The 20,991-nt window shown below is 33.2% G+C and overlaps 1 protein-coding gene across 6 annotated transcripts in view; it reads right to left on the reverse strand.

Moving 5' to 3' along the window:
• LOC118196921 (uncharacterized) overlaps positions 1 to 20,991 on the reverse strand; it is a 251,923-nt gene that overhangs the window by 98,236 nt on the left and 132,696 nt on the right. For all 6 annotated transcript variants that reach the window (XM_085822089.1, XM_085822092.1, XM_085822088.1 and 3 more), the window contains 4 exons: positions 19,681 to 19,745; positions 19,086 to 19,176; positions 15,394 to 15,581; positions 5,118 to 5,186 (listed from right to left, as the gene is read on the reverse strand). In XM_085822089.1, coding sequence (XP_085678215.1) covers positions 5,118 to 5,186; positions 15,394 to 15,581; positions 19,086 to 19,176; positions 19,681 to 19,745 — 413 coding nt within the window. The remainder of the gene's footprint in view (positions 1 to 5,117; positions 5,187 to 15,393; positions 15,582 to 19,085; positions 19,177 to 19,680; positions 19,746 to 20,991) is intronic.

Here is a 20,991-nt window from a genome sequence, read left to right on the forward strand (position 1 = left end):
ATTTCTAAATACTTGTTGTTAGACCCAATCCATTAATAAATGTTGCACGGTCATTCGTAATGGGAGAACCATCTGACTTTACAGTTTTAAGTCTTTGATAAAGAAAACTGTTTGAAAATAGAAAACAAAGATCTGAACTCTTGAGCGAAAATTCTGTTTTTGCTTTTTCGTCTTTGAGATCAACACTTTATTGTTTTTCAGTTTTTTAATGTTCATAAATCTTTATATCTCTATTAATAACAGATTTAGTTTTGTCCTAATGCTTCATTTCCAATCTCGTTTAAAATATCTTTAAAAAACTCTCTTCCTTGGGTTGTTTTACTCTTTCCATAATATCTATGATGATATATTAACACAGAATTAAACTTTAAAAATAAATTGAATTTTTTTCTAAATATCCCTTTCTGATTCAAATATTAAATTATATTCATTTCTTGACTGTTCAGGTTTAATAATTCATTCTTTTGATTAGCAATTTTTATCGTAATGCTCTTACATTCTTTATATTTTACATTAGAAAATATAGGCTTATCAAACGTTTCTGCAATTTGACTGCCTTGTATTTATTTGTATGCGAAAGAATAACATCCGACATCTTATTATTGATTAAAGAGCCCTTGGAAATATGGCAATAAATGTAGATATTCTTATTTCCGTTCGATATGTCACCGAAGTGTTCTCCTTCTTGTTCGCCTTTTTCATAAATTTTGCTTTCAAATCCTAATATTTTACGAAGTTTACTTACAGATTAGTACTTTATATCCATTCAGTAATTTGATAGTATATCATTGTCTAGCTCTTAGGATACCAAATTGAAAGGGTAGCTCATATTTCTCTACTTTTTCTTCCAAGTTTTAAAAGAAATAGTCTTTCAAGGTAATCGTTCAATTCTATAATTATTTAATTTCCATCCGGAATATTGAAACCGAATCACCGAAATCCAACAAAGCATTTAAAGGTATTATTTCCGTTATTTTCACTTATACCAAGGAACCAACATGATGAATCTCTAGAATGATACTTTTTAATCTTAAGTAGATGATCTAAGTCAACAATGGATTCTTGTAGTTTAACTTTTGAATTTACCATTCGGGCGTTTAGGGTTTGGCCCTGAAATTTCAAAAAGCTCCAAAGATCATGGATAAGTGTTATTATTGTTGCGTGCGTATGGGTTCGTTATGAAATGAATGCACAAGTCCGATGAAAAATTAACAAAAATTTATTATTATCACAACAAAAATGCTTAAATTTTCTCAAATTATCATGCAGTATTACAATATCTCACAGTAGTTATCTTTTAACTACTCAAATGCCCAATAGAACGTAATTCAAAACAGCTAAAGAAAGCTAATTCGCGAATTCGCTACAATCAACAAGAGCAGTTTTCTAAACAACAACAAACTAAGCAAATACTACGAACTGAGATGTTTCTTCATTTTATAAGATTTTAAAATCACGCGCTAGAATTTTGTAGTACTTTCTCGAAATCAAAAAGAGATATTTACTTATTTAATGCTCGCGCTCTTGTATTTTCAATTTTTCCGGCTTAGCTTTCTTTTAATATTCGTCACGCGCTGCACTGCGCGAGAAATAAAACCATTTAATTTATAATTGAACTAACATTAGCTTTTTAAATACCAAATTCGTAACATTATGTTTATTTTAGTTCAAAAATGAAACCTCTCACTTTGTACCCTCACTCTTATTCTTTTTCTTCGGTTATGTATCTTATACTATAAAAGCCGCACTTCACAGATAAAGGATTTTACAACCAAAAAACAAACAAACAAAAAAAAAAAAAAAAAAAAAAAAAACACCTGGCATTATATATTATTATTTTTCCTGACATTTTAAGATGTTTTACTATACGTTTTTTAATTTCATTTAGTCATCAAAAGAGCTAAAATATTCAACAAAAATATAATTCAGATGGTTATAATAACAAAGCCAATGGATATCGTCCCCCGTAGATACATTTAAATTGATAAAAGTATTTTCGATTTTTTTTTCATCATTTTGGTCTGTATATCTGAAGTAAAATTTCTTTTAATACCTTTTTAATTTTTTAAATTATCCTCGATCATTTTGTTGGAAATTCTCAGTTTTGATAACACTTTCTTTCCATAATTGTTTTTTGTTGTTGTTTTTGTTTGAGCATCTTCTTTGTTGTTTATATATTATGTACTGTAAAGCCAATAGAAACTCGGGATTACGTATTTTTGAGACAGCTCCAGATCCAAGAAGCTTCTTAATACCGACAACTGCCGTTGCACCCATCGCGCCTTAAGTTGCAGCTTTTGCTATTAAAAGCAGAAATAAGAAAGGGAAGAAATCCTCCTTTGATCTGATGTACTTGATCTTCGCTCAAAATTACTCTTTCTTGATTTCGATTTCGTTTTTATTTGAGATTTGTTAAAGTATATCAAAACTAGCTGCCTCTTCATTTGGAATTTGTAAAGAAACACTTTTTTCATCTTCAAATGCTTTTCGCATGTTATTTCTTTGACAATCAGAAAGATAAGCTATCATTTTAAAGTAATGTCTGATTTATATGGAAAGAAATTTTTTATAATATTCCTACACAAAATCTTTATTCACTTTCCTATTTCTTAGCAAGTTTTCAAGCAACATCATTATCTGTTTTTTTTTTCATTCAAAACCGTTAGAATTTTTTTGAGTTAGCTCTTTTAAAAGATTTAACTTTTTCCCTAAGTTCTTACTGGTCAGTAATTTTAAAGAATCCCTTATTTTATATAATTTTTCCAATATCGTCAAAACTCTTCATTATCCTCGGTAGTCGATTTCAGTATCTTTTCAGTATCCTCTGCAGTCGATTTCAGTATCTTTTCAGTCTTTTCATTATCCTTTGCCGCCCGAGAAATCTGGCTGTTCAACTGGCTTCTTTCTTTACCTAATCTTGTTTTTAGATCGCTGGCTTTTTCAATTATTTGAGCAATGTTTTCTTCCTTAAAAGAGCAGTAAAATATTCTGAAGGCAGATCTAAATTATTTTCGTCTGAAAAACTAATAGCTAAATCTTTATTCAAATCAAACATCAGAAATATTTCAATATCTTCTATGATTTTGACAGAATTTTATTTTATAGGTACGGGCTTTCTCTCTATTGCATCAATAACAAGCTTATGAAATTTCTGAATGAACACTTTGAATGGTATTTGAGTTTCCTTTATAAATTATCTTCATTATTCAGCCTAATTTCTTTTTGTAATATTATGGCCTCTAAAATCTTTTGCATGCTGTTCTTTCTTTTTTCGTTTTGTTTTTTATTATCGTTCGTTAATAATCAAATAAAACTTGCATCACACAAGATAAAATTTGCACGAAGCAAAACTTTCTTTCTCTAAATGACAAAAATAAAAAATTATAACAAAACAGAGTTGATAACAGATCCCAATCACTCATCCACCCTCTCAGTGTGATTGTAGAAGAATCTTGATTGGGAAAAAAATATTTTAATAAATTTATTTCGGTAGCTTTTGAATTACGATGCATTATACATACGGTTAAAAATCATCATGAAGATGAATATTCGGATTTAATTAGAAAATTTAAAAGATTAGAAGGTATTCAGAGAGCATCATAAAAATCATATCATAAATTTTATAACGATAAAAAACTACAAAAACAGTTGTTAGAAAAATATAATGAATATAAGAAAAAAAATTCTTTGAAATAGATGACTTAAAAGAATTTTTACCGTTAAAAGATTTATGCCCAGATAAAAAGAACATAATTGTATACGATGATTGCTTTAATTAGACAATGATCAGACAAGTATTAAAGAATTATACTTCTGCTTTAGACGCAAAAACGCATCCATCATTCATCAAGCCTAGGAGGCTTTTTTTCGAAATCCTAAATTCAAATTTGCTTTTACTAGGAGCTATCATTTTACATTTATGAAAAAAAGCTTTTATTGTTTCCCAAGTTTTAAACACAGATGATTCTATGAATAGACTGAAAGATATGAACAGTGAAGGAATTAAAGGCACTTTTCATGAAAATAAATTGGTTACATATGATAAAAAAAATGAAATTTATAAAACTGATAAAATGATAAAAAGAAGCAAAGTTTTTGGTAAATAGTTAATATATCTGGAAAGTTTTAACTCCTGGATAGATTAAATAAATCTTTCAAAATTATTAAAAATTTTATTTACATTTTAAATTTCATCCGTTTAATTTTTTTTAAATTCTGTCCTCTAGTTTTTATTATTTAATTTTTTTATGTAAATAAATTGTTCTCGTCATTTTTTTAAATCATTGTGTCGCCTTTTTATTGAGTCTTCATTTTTAAGGATTTTTTTATTAGCTCGTAAATTTTAATCTCCAATTTGAAAATTTTAGCCTGTAAATTAAAGGCGATTGGGAACACAATTTAAATTGCATTTCTTTTTACTTTTTTGTTTGTTTCATATTAGAAAAATCACATTTCTTTTTTTTTTGCTACCTTCAAGTTGCCCTAGCTCGATTATTTATAATTACTCATCTGCATTTCAATGTATAACTTTTTCATGTAGGAATTTGTTTATGAGATAGAGTCGAATTTGTACTTTCTAAAATTATATAATTTTTAAAATATAAAACTTGAATTGCTACTAATATTTCTTTTATTATAATTATAGTTACATTTACAGGAGACTAATTTAATTCATCTACTCATAATATATTTGAAAAAATTAAAAGCAGTGCTAAAATATTTCACCCACTAACTTCATTTAGATAAACATTTTTAAGAGTGTATAATATGAAATTATATTTGGGAACACAGTCTTAGCTATTACTAAAGATGGACTGCTATTTTTCAGCAACATTTCATTGCAAGCAGCAAATTATTGTTATTTAATTAAACGAAGTTTCATTACTAAAATACATTTCAAAACGGCCAAACGATAATTTTAGCCTAATCACAAACTGAGAAGCAGTAACTAGATGTAAAAAAAAAGAACAGGAATTCAGCTTTATAACTAAGTAGACTCAGCTTTCGAATGGATTTAATTTTAAACAAATTTATTTTAAAGAAATATAAAGTAGGTCTTTCCCTTCTTTTAGAATTACATGTATAATAAAATATTTATAACTATTCAAATAGCCTACCTCTTGAATTTCTTTCCACAAATCAACTTGACTTTCAGAAAAGATAGTACTCACAATCTCTTGCATTTTCTGAAAATCAAAGCTCATTTTAATAATGACACATATTATCACGAATAGAAATTAAAATGAAATAAAAGGAAATTTTTAAATTCAGTCGTCTGGAATTAGTGAATTAATCATAGCATTTTTTATGAGTTAGCAATTATCAATGTTTCAAGAAACTATAATTTACAATCTACATACCTGCAATTATTTATTTATCTGTCTATAACTTCTTACACACACACACATAATATATATATATACATAATTAGGACCCGCGGTGCTGCCGATAAATACGAGAACTATAAGAAGTTTTTGTAAAAGCGCAGAGAGAACACAGAAACTAATAGCTTTTCATAGTCATTGTTTGTATTAAGGAGAAATGGGGTTATGGAGCAGCTTCGCCTCTTCAGGATGCAGAGACAGAGAAAATACAGAAACTCTGCTTTTATGCCATATATTCATGGATGATGGAGTGCTTTATGTACAAACAGCTACAACAGTATGGGTAGTGAGTCTCATCGCGTTAATTCTCTTATCTATGCATGAAGTAGTAACCTGATATTCATCTGTACATGCAGCAGCTCAGCATTTGCGAAATTGTGTAGATCGTGAGGAGTAACCAAAGGTTGGGTCACGTTCGCTAGTGCTTCGGGATAGAAATTTTGTAAGGTTTCGAAATGTTTTAAAGTACAAAAAGTTTGTACTACTAATTTAAAGTTTTCTCTTATTTTATAATTATTCATAACATTTACCTGTAATTTCAAATTAATTTATAATCATTAATTAACTCTTAATATTTATATATGTATATTTATTATCACTTCACTATTACATTATTTTCTTCTAAGACACTACTCCTTTTTTCCCTCTCTTACATGGGAGTGGTGATAAACCACGGCATGTGAATGATAAGGGAAAAACTTTAGGATATACTGGCATATATAGAATTGCCAAACGAAATGTAAAAGATATTTTTATATTGTAGCCATGAACGGTTTTGGAAAACATTTATGATGAGAAATTAAAACACTTGTGCTGTTTTATTGAAAATTTGTATAAAACTGAACAGTTCTATGTAAACTATACTGATAGTACTAGAGTAGAACTGCAGCAAATGAAAATTTTGTTCATATTTTCTGACTTTCGTTTAAGAACTTGCAACAGCATAAAAAAACTCCTTAACGAAAACGATTTGTTTCATTACTGCCTATTTCCCACTAAATTATGCACAGAATTTCAAATCATTTCATAAGACGTCGCCCTCTAGTTTACTGCCTTACTCCTAAAATACATTACTTTGCTTATTAAGAAGGACATGCAATTCACAGGAAAAAGATTTTGAATTTACGAATTTCTGTTTTTTTAATTTCTGCTCAATTTATAGTTTTCCAACATGCTGAAACATGATTTTGTTACCTTAAGTTTATTATTCTTTTTCTTATGTTATAAAGGATTTCTATAGCGCTACACGCAGCAGTAATCGTAAAGCACATTTAATATTCCAAGAACTTTGGTATTTTCTCTTCCATTTCTTTAATGCTTTGATGGAAAATCTCACTTTCTTTCCTCATTTACTACAGTAAGATTTTAGAAAAAAAATACCTATGCATAAATTAAAAAAGTTATAAGGAATTTCGCTTTCTCCACTTCGGTTTTGGGGTATAATTGGTGCCACGTCCATTTAGTTGGCATCGGGCAATCTTTAATTTCTCGGAGAAGGCATAGCTAGTTTTTTTTTTTATCCCAGAGAAGGCATACCTAATTTTTTGTGTATTTTCTGCTCTGAAAAGTTTAATAAATTTTGCAGCGATTTTTTTTTGTATTTTCCACTCTGAAATGTCTAATAAATATTGCAAACTCTTAGGAATTTATAGACTACTGAGTGGTTGAAAATATAAGATTTCGAAAATGGATATTGTTGCGTGCGTACGGGTTCGTTATGAATTGAATGCACAAGTCCGATGAACAAAATTTATTATTATCACATGATCTTATAATTATAAAATAAGGAGAAAACTTAAAACTAGTAGTACAAACTTTTAGTACTTTTTAAACATTTCGAAACCTTACAAAATTTGTATCCCGAAGCACTAGCGAACGTGATTTGGATACTCGTCACGATTTACACAATTTCGCAAATGCTGAGCTGCTGCATGTACAGATGAATATCAGGCTGTTGCTTCATGTATAGATAAGAGATTTAACGCAATGAGACTCTTTACCCATACTGTTGTAGCTGTTTGTACATAAAGCACTCCATCCATGAATATATGGCATAAAAGCAGAGTTTCTGTATTCTCTCTGCCTCAGCATCCTGAAGGCGAAACTGCTCCATATCCCCATTTCTTATGAAAAATGAACAAAATGTATTATTATCACAACAAAAATGCTTAAAGTTCCTCGAATATTTGTGCAGTATTACAATATCTCACAGTAGTTATCTTTTAACTACTCAAACGTTCAAAAGAACCTAATTCAAAACAGCTAGAGAAAGCTAATTCGCGAATTCGCTACAGTCAATAAGAGGAGTTTTCTAAACAAACTCTTAAAACAACAGCAAACTAACTAAATTGAGAGGTTTTCATGCCACTTGTATATTCTCTTTAAATGCGCGAGAATTTTCTGTTATTTTCTCGAAATCAAAAAGAGATATTTATTTATTAAATGTTAAATGCATATGCTCTTGTTTTTTTTTTTTTTTTTTTTTTAATTTTTCGGCTTAACTTTCTCATAATATTCGTCCCGCGCTGCACTGCACAGGGAATAAAACAATTTAGCTTATAATTCTACTAACATTAGTTATTTAAATACCATACCCGTAACAATATGAACTGCCGGTACAACAACGAAAGTTTTTAATTTATAGCAATAATTCGAAGTAGAATCAAAATGTACTGCACATTATTGATTCATTCCTTTGTTAAAATTTTAATAAATAGACCAACCAAAATGTATACGTACTGAAACTACATGTTAGAACATTTTTTTAATATTAAAAAGATTCTGTGAAGGTATTTTCTATAAAGCAATCTCAGTTTTGATATGCGTAACTTATTCTTCAACTACTTTTTTTCGAGCTTTTAAGAGTTTTTAAACTAACGAACGGATTTCTTTAGTCTAACGAAATAACTAACCTTCTTGACGTAAACTATAACAAGTAATGTAAACATGGCATATGTTAATATGGATTTTAATTACGGAACAATAATTTTTATCCCATTATGCAGTCTAAATTGTTAGCTAAAACTCATAAGCATATACACTGGTGTGCAAAAATTAAGGACGAAGTCGAAAAATTAGCATATCAGCTGAACGAAGAGGTAGAGCGGACAGAAAGACCAATCAGGAGATTAAGTAAGGTGATGTACGGTAGCACATGCGCAGATATGCAGGTAGACGTAATGGGGGAGTGTCTGAGTAGTATAAAGCATGTTGTCGGTGTAAGATAAGTATTTCTGCCAAAGCCGTATACACGCCGTGTAACAGTTAAAATCACACCGAGTTGCTGCCTCAGCGAGAAATGGCGAATAATCAATCTGTTAGACGACATTTGGATGCTTTTACCCGAGGTCGAATCATTGGGAAGTTGGAGGAAGGCCGCAGTGTGACAAGTGTGGCTGCAGATTTCGGAATTGCTCACAGCATCGTTTCACGACTTTGGAGACAATTTCAAACTACAGGAACAGCTATCCGGGGGTTTAGTAGTGGTCGTCCACAAGGAACCACACCCGCAGATGACCAGTATATTGCCTTACAGGCCAGAAGAAACAGGCAGCAGACAGCGGGAGAAATCGTTAGACACAGGACACATGCGACTGGACGACCGATATCGCGTTTTACCGTGGCCAGAAGACTGCACGGTGGTGGTCTGTTTGCACGACGCCCTGTACCTCTAACGGTACTTTGCACGGTGTGTACCTCTAACGCCTGCCCATCGGAGAAGGCGTTCTCTGTGGTGCCGGGAACACCGGAATTGGAGAGACAATGAATGGGGACGAGTATTCTTTACAGATGAGAGCAGATTCAGTCTGAGTAGCGATTCTCATCGCATACTCATCTGGAGAGAGCGGGGAAGCCGCAATCATCCCTCGAACATCATTGAAAGGGACTGGTATGGTTCTCGTTTGGGGAGGCATCATACTTGGTAGTCGTACAGACCTTCACATCTTCGACACAGGTTCAGTCAACGGGACCCGTTATTGTAACGAGATTCTTCTTCCATATGTGCGTCTTTTTAGAGGCGCTGTGGGTCCGCAGTTCCTTCTCATGGACGACAATGCACCATGTCATCGCACAGTAGCTGCCGAACAGCTCTTAGAGAGTGAGGATATTGAACGCATGGATTGGCCGGCACGATCTCCGGATTTCAATCCCATCGAGCATGTATGGGATTTTCTAGGCAGACGCTTGGCAGCTCGTACCTTACCACCAGTAATGATTACGGAGCTTCGATTGGCGCTGCAAGACGAATGGGCAGCAATGCCTCAACAACTCATTGACACCCGCATTGTCAGCATGGGCAGACGCTGTGAAAGACCGGATGTTTCTTGCTGGACACCCATCACAGGGATTTTTCGGCCTTCAGTCGCATTGCGCTCCATGCTACTTTTTCAATAAAGCTTCTTTTTATCCCTCTGATTTCTCTTTTAGTAAGTGTTGCTTACATTACTCATGTCCTTACGCATTGGGGATCTTGCGGTATTAAATGTGTTGATTTGGAAAGCTTTTGTACAAAGTTATATTGAAAAAAACCGTCTCGTCCTTAATTTTTGCACACTAGTGTAGACTGTGTAGAACTCCGAAAGGGCTCAAAGATTACCAATATTTCCATTCAGTTTAAGTGTACTGCTAGCTGTGCAAGTTGGAAATTTTTTTTAAATAAGGCATACAGATTATTACCCCTACGTTACAATTGATTCTAAGTATCGAGAGTCTTGGTTTTCGTATTGTAAAATAAGTAAGTCATGTAGTTTCTTCTTGTGCAGGCGTTTGTGTACCTGTTAAACGTTGGAAAAAAAAACTGGCTTCAGTTTTTTTATCTTCACATTCATAAGTCTAAACATAATGAGCATAAAACAGAACAGAGCTTCGAAAAGTCAGGTATTAAGCTCTTAAAAATAATCTGGCATTTATCTTCTTCTGCAAAACACTTATGATAGCAATTTATCCCTTTTTGCCTTAAAAATTTAAAACATTAAAAACCTACATCTGATCTTCGATAATTTTTCTAAAATATTGTTGCGTGCGTACGGGTTCGTTATGAAATGAATGCACAAGTCCAATGAAAAATGAACAAAAATTTATTATTATCACAACAAAAATGCTTAAATCTTCTCAAATTATCATGCAGTATTACAATATCTCACAGTAGTTATCTTTTAACTACTCAAATGTCCAATAGAACGTAATTCAAAACAGCTAAGGAACGCTAATCCGCGAATTCGCTACAATCAACAACATTAGTTTTCTAAACAACAACAAACTAAGCAACTACTCCAAACTGAGATGTTTTCCTCCTTTTATAAGATTTTAAAATCACGCGCTAGAATTTTCCAGTACTTTCTCGAAATCAAAAAGAGATATTTATTTATTTAACGCACGCACTCTTGTATTTTTAATTTTTCCGGCTTAGCTTTCTTTTAATATTCGTCACGCGCTGCACTGCGCGAGAAATAAAACCATTTAATTTATAATTGAACTAACATTAGCTTTTTAAATACCAAATTCGTAACACTGCCCCCTTCCCAAGGACTGCACGTCCCGGGCAGTACAATCCCTGGACAGGAAGCTAAACTTACAACTGTGGCATAAATGCAACTGAGGCATAAACATTACATTACAATATCAAACAATATAAACAATAAATGCAATAACTAACTTAAACAAATAAAATGCTATCAAATACTAAATACAAAACAAATACTAAATACAAATCAAATACTAAATACAAATCAAATACTAAATACAAATCAAATACTAAATACAAATCAAATACTAAATGCAAATCAAATACTAAATACAAATAAAATCAAATACACATTTATAAACAAAAAGGACCATGGTCTGATACTATTTACAATTATTTACATTACGTACTATGGCCATAGTAATGAGCTAACCTGTCGTAATGAACGACTTTAGGTTTAGAGTTCGAAGACTTACGAATCCGAACCACGACGTCATTCAGCCTTTTTAGGACTGTATACGGGCCATCCCAAGGTGACTGTAATTTCGGAAAAGTCCTTTCCGTCGAGTCGGATTCCACAACCACACCTTGTCTCCTTCGTGGAACTGATGTTCAGTAGCTCTTGTGTCGTAGCGGGTCTCTCCGTCGCCAAGTTGACTCGCTCTCGTGCAAAGTTGTGCATTACTTCAAACCGGGCCTGGAGATCTTGAATATATTCCTCAGACGATGAAGGAGCATCCGGAGGGCGGCCAAACAGGCGGTCACAAGGCAGACGATGGTCTCGACCGAAGAGCTTCTGGGATGGAGAATAGCTGGTAGTCTTGCGTTTCGTTTCGACCCTAGCATTATTTCGGCGGCTTCCCGAGCTGGGTCTTTCGGACAAGGCGTCGGCATTTCCAGGTGAGGATCTCTTCTGAGGATGGATAATCATGCCACCAGATGCTGAAAGCAGTTTGTTGTTTTTGAAGTCTAAGGAAAAATTGTATTTCCTTAAAAAGTCCAATCCAAGTATGCATGGATCTGTGATATCCGCCACATATGCCGTGTGATGGTAGGCGGCACTTCCAAACGTGATGTTCACGTTTAACTTCCCAGTTATGTCGATCTTGTCACCAGACGCAGTCTGAAGGGTAACACAGGATGGCGTCCAAATAAGTTTATCTTTAAAATGTTCAGCTAAATCTTTCCTAATGATGGTAACATTAGCTCCTGTGTCAATGATCATATTGCAAGGAACTCCATCGATATTCCCATTGATGGACAGTCCGTTATTGTTGCCACTCACCATAGAGATCTTAAGCGCTTTAAAACAGGGTTTTTCATTATCTGGGAACCTCCGTTCCTTGATATGGTCATTAATTGTCACTGCGTCGTTGCTCAGAAATCGTCTCAATTTTCGTACCCTGGGGTGTTCTGCAATTCTTTCGTACGTGGCCTTCAGCTCCACAGTTCCAGCACTTTGGTTCCTTGTCAGTCCTTTTCCTTCCCGTAGCATTTAATTGTCTGTTTAAATCGTATGCCTTATTTTCCGTGCTCTGGGGAGTTCTGCAGTTCCTTCGTAGGTGGCCTTCAACACTGCAATTCCAGCACTTTACGGCCGGTTTCTTGTCACCAATATTCTGTCTCAAGGCGTTCAGTTGTCTAGTTAAATCGTCTAGACGAGCAGTGACTTGATCCCCTGGCTCCTGGACTTGAGCAGCTCTGACTGGATGGCGGTCTCGACGGGTGGCTTGCTGGGCTGCCTCAAATTTCATGGCATACACTAAAGCGCTTTTCAGATCTTTAACATCCGCCACTCGCAGTGCTTTCTGTATTTCAGGGTCCCGGATGCCATCGATGAAATATTGCAGGGACAGGATTTCCCTTGTTTCTGTCGGGCACTCCGAAAAGGCGTGATGTGACAGCCTTTCAACATCCGTGGCGAGCTCCTGAAGCGTTTCGGTGAGCTTCTGTTGACGAGATTTTATTTGGAGCCTGCTGTAGTCTTTTAAACATTTCTCGCCGAAGCGCAGCTCCAAAGCGCCGGATAGAGCTTCGAAATCTAGCCTTTGATTTTCGGGAAGCGTCTGCAGGATATCCGCTGCGTCTGCTCTCAGAGAAGCGGCGAGATGACAGGCCTTAGCTTGGGAATCCCATCCATTCGCATCCGCAACGATAGAAAATTGTGTCCTATACACCTGCCAGGAGGTCTTCCCATCATATGTAGATAGTTTCAGAACGGAACGAGCAGGCATCGATAAAAATTTGGAACCTTCAGAATTGTTTCCTACCGTCGCTATGCACTTCTTTAGGCTGTCAACTTCTTTGGCGACGGCAGCAGAAACCCTATCATCAATTTGTTGTTCGACGGCAGAAACTCTTTCTTCAAATTGTTGTTGGAAGGCCGAAACTCTTCCTTCGACTCGTTGCTCCACAGCCGACACTCTATCTTCTATTTCATCTTTGACAGAAGAAACCTTTTCTTCAATTTGCCCGACTTTATTTTCGACAGCTCCTATTCTGTCTTCCATAGCCTCAAATTTACTTTCTATTACGCAGGTTATTTCCCTTTTCATTTCGACTTGACCTGCTTCAATCTTTTCTTGTACAGCTTTTATGTCTTCTTTAAGAGTTACTTGACCAGCTTCCAACTTTTCGTGAACGGCTTCCATTTCCTTTTTAACGGATCTCATTTCTCCTTTAACGGAATCTTGGCCCAATTTCATATCTTCCTTAACGGATTCCTGGCCCAATTTCATTTCTTCCTTAACGGATTCCTGGCCCAATTTCATTTCTTCCTTAACGGATTCCTGGCCCAATTTCATTTCTTCCTTAACGGAGTTGACGGCCCCTTCCATCTTTTCTTGGAAAGCAGCAAATGCAGTCATCATTTGCCTGAATTGTTCTTCCATCGCTCTTGTTATTGGCATTCAAATCCCACTTCTGACACCAAAAATTGTTGCGTGCGTACGGGTTCGTTATGAAATGAATGCACAAGTCCGATGAAAAATGAACAAAAATTTATTATTATCACAACAAAAATGCTTAAATCTTCTCAAATTATCATGCAGTATTACAATATCTCACAGTAGTTATCTTTTAACTACTCAAATGTCCAATAGAACGTAATTCAAAACAGCTAAGGAACGCTAATCCGCGAATTCGCTACAATCAACAACATTAGTTTTCTAAACAACAACAAACTAAGCAACTACTCCAAACTGAGATGTTTTCCTCCTTTTATAAGATTTTAAAATCACGCGCTAGAATTTTCCAGTACTTTCTCGAAATCAAAAAGAGATATTTATTTATTTAACGCACGCGCTCTTGTATTTTTAATTTTTCTGGCTTAGCTTTCTTTTAATATTCGTCACGCGCTGCACTGCGCGAGAAATAAAACCATTTAATTTATAATTGAACTAACATTAGCTTTTTAAATACCAAATTCGTAACACTATGAAAAAATTACTTAATATTTGCGTTAGATAAACATACTTTTAATTTATAGAAATTAAAATAAGGAACAAAGTTTAATTTGCTGTAGAACAAATTTCCTGCACACTCTACCAAATTGAGTCCGAAACTCTTTCCCTCTTTATAGAGTAAAAACTTCAGTTACGGGTCAAATTACTGCCACAGTGAAATTTATTGACTTAAACATACATCAATCACAACCATCTACTGTTTTTTACATTATGTATCGTCTTCTTTGAAGATACAGAGTGTCTATAATTAAAGAACCCTGTTTTAATGCGGCCTACAAGCGAAACTAGTAATCAACCAGTGATCAGGAAATTGCAAAATTTTGTGGCGGCCTTAATGAAGTGATGAGAATGTCTTTCATCAAAAATATTAGTTCCAAATCTCGTCACTAGATGTCGTTTTATCTTGAAAGCGTGGTGTAAAAATGTAAATCTTTGTCGACGTCACGCAGCAGCTGTTGATGAAACCTAAAAACATTTGCGTAGACTTTTTCTCAATGTGCTTGTTGCTCACAATGACGATACGTTTACGAGATCACGCTTTGTTAGTAAAATTGTTTTACCGAAACCGCCGGATGCGTGGCCTCCTCGATCCCCAGACCTCAATCCCTGCGATATTTGGCTTTTGGGACATTTGAAACATCTGGTAAGTCGCGACAATCCAAGAACTTTACCTGATCTTAAAGCCAGCACTTCAAGCCATGTGCTGAAAATTTCCCAGCACATCCTTCGAGCCTGTGGAACATGCCATTTTCCGATTTTATATGGTATCTGAAAATGATAGGCATCATGTGGAACATGTTTTTTTTTGTAACAAAATTTGTAAAATTATAAAACATTGTAAATGTGTGACTAAATATATAACTTATTAATATAATGCCCTCTAATAACGCAATTTGTAAATTTATTTTTTATTTTTTTTTTTTTTTTTTGGAAGACATTCTCATCCCTTCATTATGTCCGCCCCAAAATTTCACAATTTTCTGATCACTAGTTTCGCTTGTAGGCAGCTTTGAAATAGAATTCTTTACTTGTAGACACCCTATATGTATATAATTTAAAGATATTTTATTGATATGCTTACTAATAAAACTCCAAGGTCTTCAGGTTCCACGCCTGGGCTGAAAGGTCCTGAAGTCTTGTTTACAAGCTTCTTCACTATGGCAATCATGTTCTTCAGATTTCCTTTCTTAATTTTTTCGATATCCACTTCTTCTTCACCTCCTTCATTTCCATCAATACCATCTAAACCTGCACCGTTTTTTTCTTTGTCTAAACCATTAGTAAAAAGCTATTATCACTGAGTAAACAAATTGCAATAGAAAACTGAATAATTGCGTTATTTTCTGCTTTATCTGTCGCTGCTGTCTAAATAAAAAATATTGATTTGGCAAAAAAATATTTGTAAGGGTATTAAAAAAGTAGTCATATCGATGACGTTGGATGTGCAGAAATTATTTAAAAAGACAGAAAATGTTTTATTTAGCACTGGTTTCTGAATACTAAAAATGCATTAAAGTGCAATACGTAAAAAGAATACTATAATATAAAAGATGCATATCCATGTAAAAAAATTATAATGCATCAGTTGGCATACTGTATTCACATATCATCATATTGTAATAGTTTATTAAATAACGCACGCACGTTTTCAGAATAGATAAACTGACGTTAAAACGTGTTCACTAGAAGCGCATCATAACTGAGTAATGGGTAAATAATATGAAATAAACGAACTTTCATGATAATAAATGGATGTTTTGTGCGTTAATACAGCCAGCAGAGAAAGGTAACCTCAAAACACGACCGAGGTTTTTTTTTCTACGATAAAGTTGCATAAAAATTAACTTTATCTTAACCAAACAGCAATTTATTTAACAAAATTCAAAATACTAAGATTATTTTCCTTCTATGCATTGGGATATAGTTATAAACGTCAATTAATTAATTTATTTAATTTATAGCTTGTCATTTGCATTACAATAAAACTTCCATCACTCGAAGTTTGATCATCTTTTGATGTGTCAAACTAGATGTTTCTGCTCTGACGAAAGGCATTAAAAATGCATATTAATTTATTTATTTTTGTTTCTGGAGAAGCCTAAGTTCTATATTATTTACGTACCAATATGGTTACTATCCTAGACTTTTTTTGCAAGAACTATATTTGCGAAATCGGTATTTTTCAGTTATTAAATTCATCATTCTTTTTGTTGCTATACTTTAATAATTATTATTCACATATTTTGCTGCTGTTTGATAGAGAGTGGTAGAGATAATAAGACAATGAAATATACTGAGCTTCAATTGCTGGCGACTGAATACTGGTTGTCTGCACATAGGGCATTCCAGATTTTCCAGTTGTGTTAAATGAATGGAGGCCACTTTTCTTTGTTAAGATTTCCGCAAAGAGCATTGATTATAAGGTAGATAGCTTTCGCAAAGTTATTTATCATGAGATTTTAGTAATAAATGATCTTTAGGGTAAATATTAGGTAACCCCCTCACTTCTACATAACATAACATAATAAATAATCTCATAATTAAGATATCCTGCCATATTCATGATTGATGAAGTCTACCTTTCCAATACACAAAGTAAATATAGAAGTGTTGTGCAATACATTATTGTAATTTTTATTAATTTTCAATAAAATCTGCAACCTAATTACTGAGTAGTGTATTAATTGGAATTTTATATACGTGCATTTAATATAAGATGAGAAAACTTAAATATATACATGTTAATATAATATGAAATTCATTTTAAATCATGATCAATGGGCTGAGAATTTATTTTTCAAGTGGTTTTATGAGGTCCACCAGCGGTCTAGCGTTAAGAACCGCTGTGTACTGGTATTTCTATCCGGGCTTCGAATCCCAGCAAACAAATTGGCTGCATGAGCGTGTTCGTGGTTTTCCTCATGTGTAACGCGAATATGAGACAGTTTATCTTAAAAAGACCTTCACGGGAAATTTTCCCCTTTGTAGCACCTAATAGCGGAACTTGCAATAAATAAAAAAGTTTTTTTTTGAATAACGATAGCAAAAATTCTCCATTTCGTAGTAGGTAAAGAGAAAAAAATGGCTAAGGATAAAAATTATACTAAGCTTCTTTAGTCTATATCGTTACTTCACACCTAGCCCTTTCAAAATCTTTCATACATTTATTTTCTGAAACTGTATGTACTGTTTCGGTCTACTAAGTATTTAAAACTAATGTTTCCCTTCTGCTAGGTATGCTAATTAACTTTTCGTGTATTTTAAGCACAAAATTTCTACAATTTCCTTAAATATCTCTTATTAATGTAAATAAAAAGTATTGGAATAATATCCAAATCGTGAAAGTGATCTTTAGAAGATCAAAACATGAACTTCCAAGCATTAAATACATATGCAATTTCGTTACTATTGATAACTGGAACGTTATTTACCGTCACACAATGAAGATAAAAAATATCTTTTAACTAATAATCTACATGCGATATTTCGATAAAGTTTTTGCTAATCTGAGACCAAAAATAAAGCAGTACTAAAACATGCTTTTGAATGATAGCTTCTCTTTGGGAAGGATTGTAATCCTTCGTCCTTGATTTAAGAGTAAACTTAAGGAAATTCTGAACAAAAATATGATAATCACAGTTCAAGTGATATGAAATCTCCAAAATCGAAAGTAGTTTAACGTTTTCTCTAATTTATTACATAAAGGTAATACTTCAAGTGATATGAAATCTTCAGAACCAAAAGTAGCCCAACATTTTCTGTAATTTATCTTCCCTGAAAATTTTAATATATTAATTTTGTTTGTTGCATTTTAGTATATTTTTACTTAAATTACCGTTACGCCGAATGACTGAAAATAAAGTCACTGAAGATAAGCAAAATGTGTCTCGTGAGTATCGCATAATTTAGAAGTTACGAATAGTTGAATATCATTGGCAAGAGGATGGGAATGCTAATTAATTTCTAAAGCGTCTCAAATTAAAGTCGCCAGTGCCTAACAGAGTATTCTGTGGCCTAAGATAAGCAATAAATGATTTATGAACCCAATACGGGAAAAGTATAGTGTATGAGGTATGATATGTTGAACGTCTGTGACAAGTGAAAGAAGTCTAGCTTCTTTTTCGTCTGGAAGATTGTAGATCAGTTGCACATCCTCAATACTTATATATTGCTGGAATTCGTGAGAAGGATCTCGATACTTAAAAGCTATCAGAGCTGGTTACAAGATAAGATGATGTAAATGCAATTAGCCGCTGCACTTACTTGTTACTGATCTCCTATATTCCCAAACTAATAACCTATTTACTCCTCTTATACGTTCAAAGGCCAATTTTTACTTACACCAATAGTTACAATTTTTACCTTCAGCCATAAAAAGCATATTTTTTGTTTGACTACTTCATTCTCAAGCACCTTTTGTACAGTGAAATTAATAACATTCTAAGCATAAATAGAATACGGGTGTAAAATGTTTGTTTTATCTTTCCCACCTTTAAAATATATCTTTTCTTTTTAAAGTGCCAGTATTGGTTATATCTAAGAAAAAAAAAATTATGTTCTTTTCGAAAGGAAAATAGCCATTTTCTTTTCAAAATTTGCAAATTTTTCCCCCTACATGGTTGGACAGGGTTTTTTTTTCTGACAATTGTACTTGTGATTAATCATAAGAAAATTGCAGTATGATCGAAGTTTTGTACACTACATAATTATGCAACAGTTACGTATATAATAAATATTTGCTTAACTTTGCAGTAGCATACGAAGTTTACACACCTGTTGAAGGTTTCTTTGCACCCTTAGAAATTTCGACTATATGCATTATTGTCGTCATAGCTGTGTCCACATTAGATAAGTCCATTGTGTCCTAAAAGAAAGACAAAATTTAGAGTTTTTAAGATTTTAAATATAAAACTCGAGTTATATGTGTGCGTAATTTATTTAGTCACAGGTTGAAGCTTTGTTATTAACATAAATTTTTATGTACAAGCTGACTAAAGTTTAAGTTTTGAAACCAACTTGAGCATAAAATTATATCGAAAGCAGTTTTGCTAAAATGTTATCAATCATATAATAATTCACATAACGTGTCTAAACACGTGCGTTGTTGAAATTTTTGTAATAGTTGCTTTGCACGGATACTGAAATCTGACGAATACTTAAAGCAGGATGATGAGTGCTCCAGGCTGCGATGTATAATACATTTACAGTTTCTTTGCATCATAAGAAAACTTATTTATTTAACTAAGGCATAGTTTGAGTTGCAAGATCGTTTCTTACATTTGACAGCCTGTTCATTACTGTTGTTAAGCAAAACATAAGTAAAGAAAGAGGAACAAAACTTAGACACTAAAAGTCTAATTTTACATACCAGTTGCTTTATTAGCTTTTTAATATCTGTGGAGCACTTTAAAGGGTGCTTTGGAGGGTTGCATACTGAAAAAAAAATAATGTGTTTAAGATTTAAATATTTAATACTCTTTGCAACATTACATAATATCACTCAAAAAAACAAATGCTTTATGATATGTGTTTTCAATTAATTTAATTTCTGTTTTTTTTCTCCGTTTATGAAGAGGAAAATTTATTGTTCAAGTAAGTTCCATTACAGCATAATCGTTGAATTTCTAAAAATTGCTTTGTTAGGGATATCTGCATATGAAACAAAGAAACCAGTAGAAAAAATAGAGCTATGTTACAATAACTGACAATACTGCGCATCTTCTATGACTACCAGAAATAAGTTTAACACAAATGTTAGTAATTGATAAAAGGTACTATTTAATGTTATATTTAATATTAATAATGCATTTAAATGCACGTTAAATTGCTTCTTGTTCATCACTGCAAAGCACCATTAAGTATGTTCTTCCTAGCAAAATATCATTAGCTTCTGACGTTTTCTTTACAGAATTTTAACTTTTGCTCCCAAAATATGATTTTTTCATGTGCATGCGTTTTACAAATAGATCTTTATCAATGTCTCGTATTGAGATGAAAATGAGTTAAGTTCCTTCTTGAATTCTCGTTTCTTTCAGTGAAAAGATCTGCAATTGTAAAATATATAGTTTTCATTTTGTTTGTCTAAGTTAATACGTTTCAAGAATGCTTTTCTATATATTTAAATTTTCTGAATTTTTTGGTGTAGTTGGTTAAATAAAAATATCAGTTTAGAAATAATATTCCCTTACACTGGTGAGTGAAACCATGTTATGGGAAAGCTATATTACATGGGGGTTATTTGTACCATAAATGATAATTGATAATTCTAATTAATTAAATTTTTTCGTAACTTCATTCATAAATGAAGTTATGAAAAGCTAAAGGAGTTCAGAATACAAACAAATCCACGAAAATAAATTGTGTCCTTGCTGGGATCCAGCACGATCTTCAGTATACTGGTTGAATATGTTAACCAGTGTGCCACAACGCTACATAGGAAGACCGTCATAATTCTTTACATTTCTCCATTTAAAGACGACTGAGAGAGGGTTGATTGACCTCCAATCGACCAACCCTAACTAAGAGACTAAATATTGTCCCCTTTTATTTTATTTCGAGCTCCGGACGCACAGAATAGAAAGAGTTTAAAAGTGGTAAATCTTCAAAAACTCACCCAGCTCTCGTTCGAAGTTGAACACGGGACTTCAGTGCATAGGATAGATATGCTACTCGAAGTATC

The sequence above is a fragment of the Stegodyphus dumicola genome, chromosome 8 (genome assembly GCF_044657685.1).
Source record: "Stegodyphus dumicola isolate Sdum_Otavi_A_Nest chromosome 8, ASM4465768v1".
In the NCBI taxonomy this organism is placed as follows: domain Eukaryota; kingdom Metazoa; phylum Arthropoda; class Arachnida; order Araneae; family Eresidae; genus Stegodyphus; species Stegodyphus dumicola.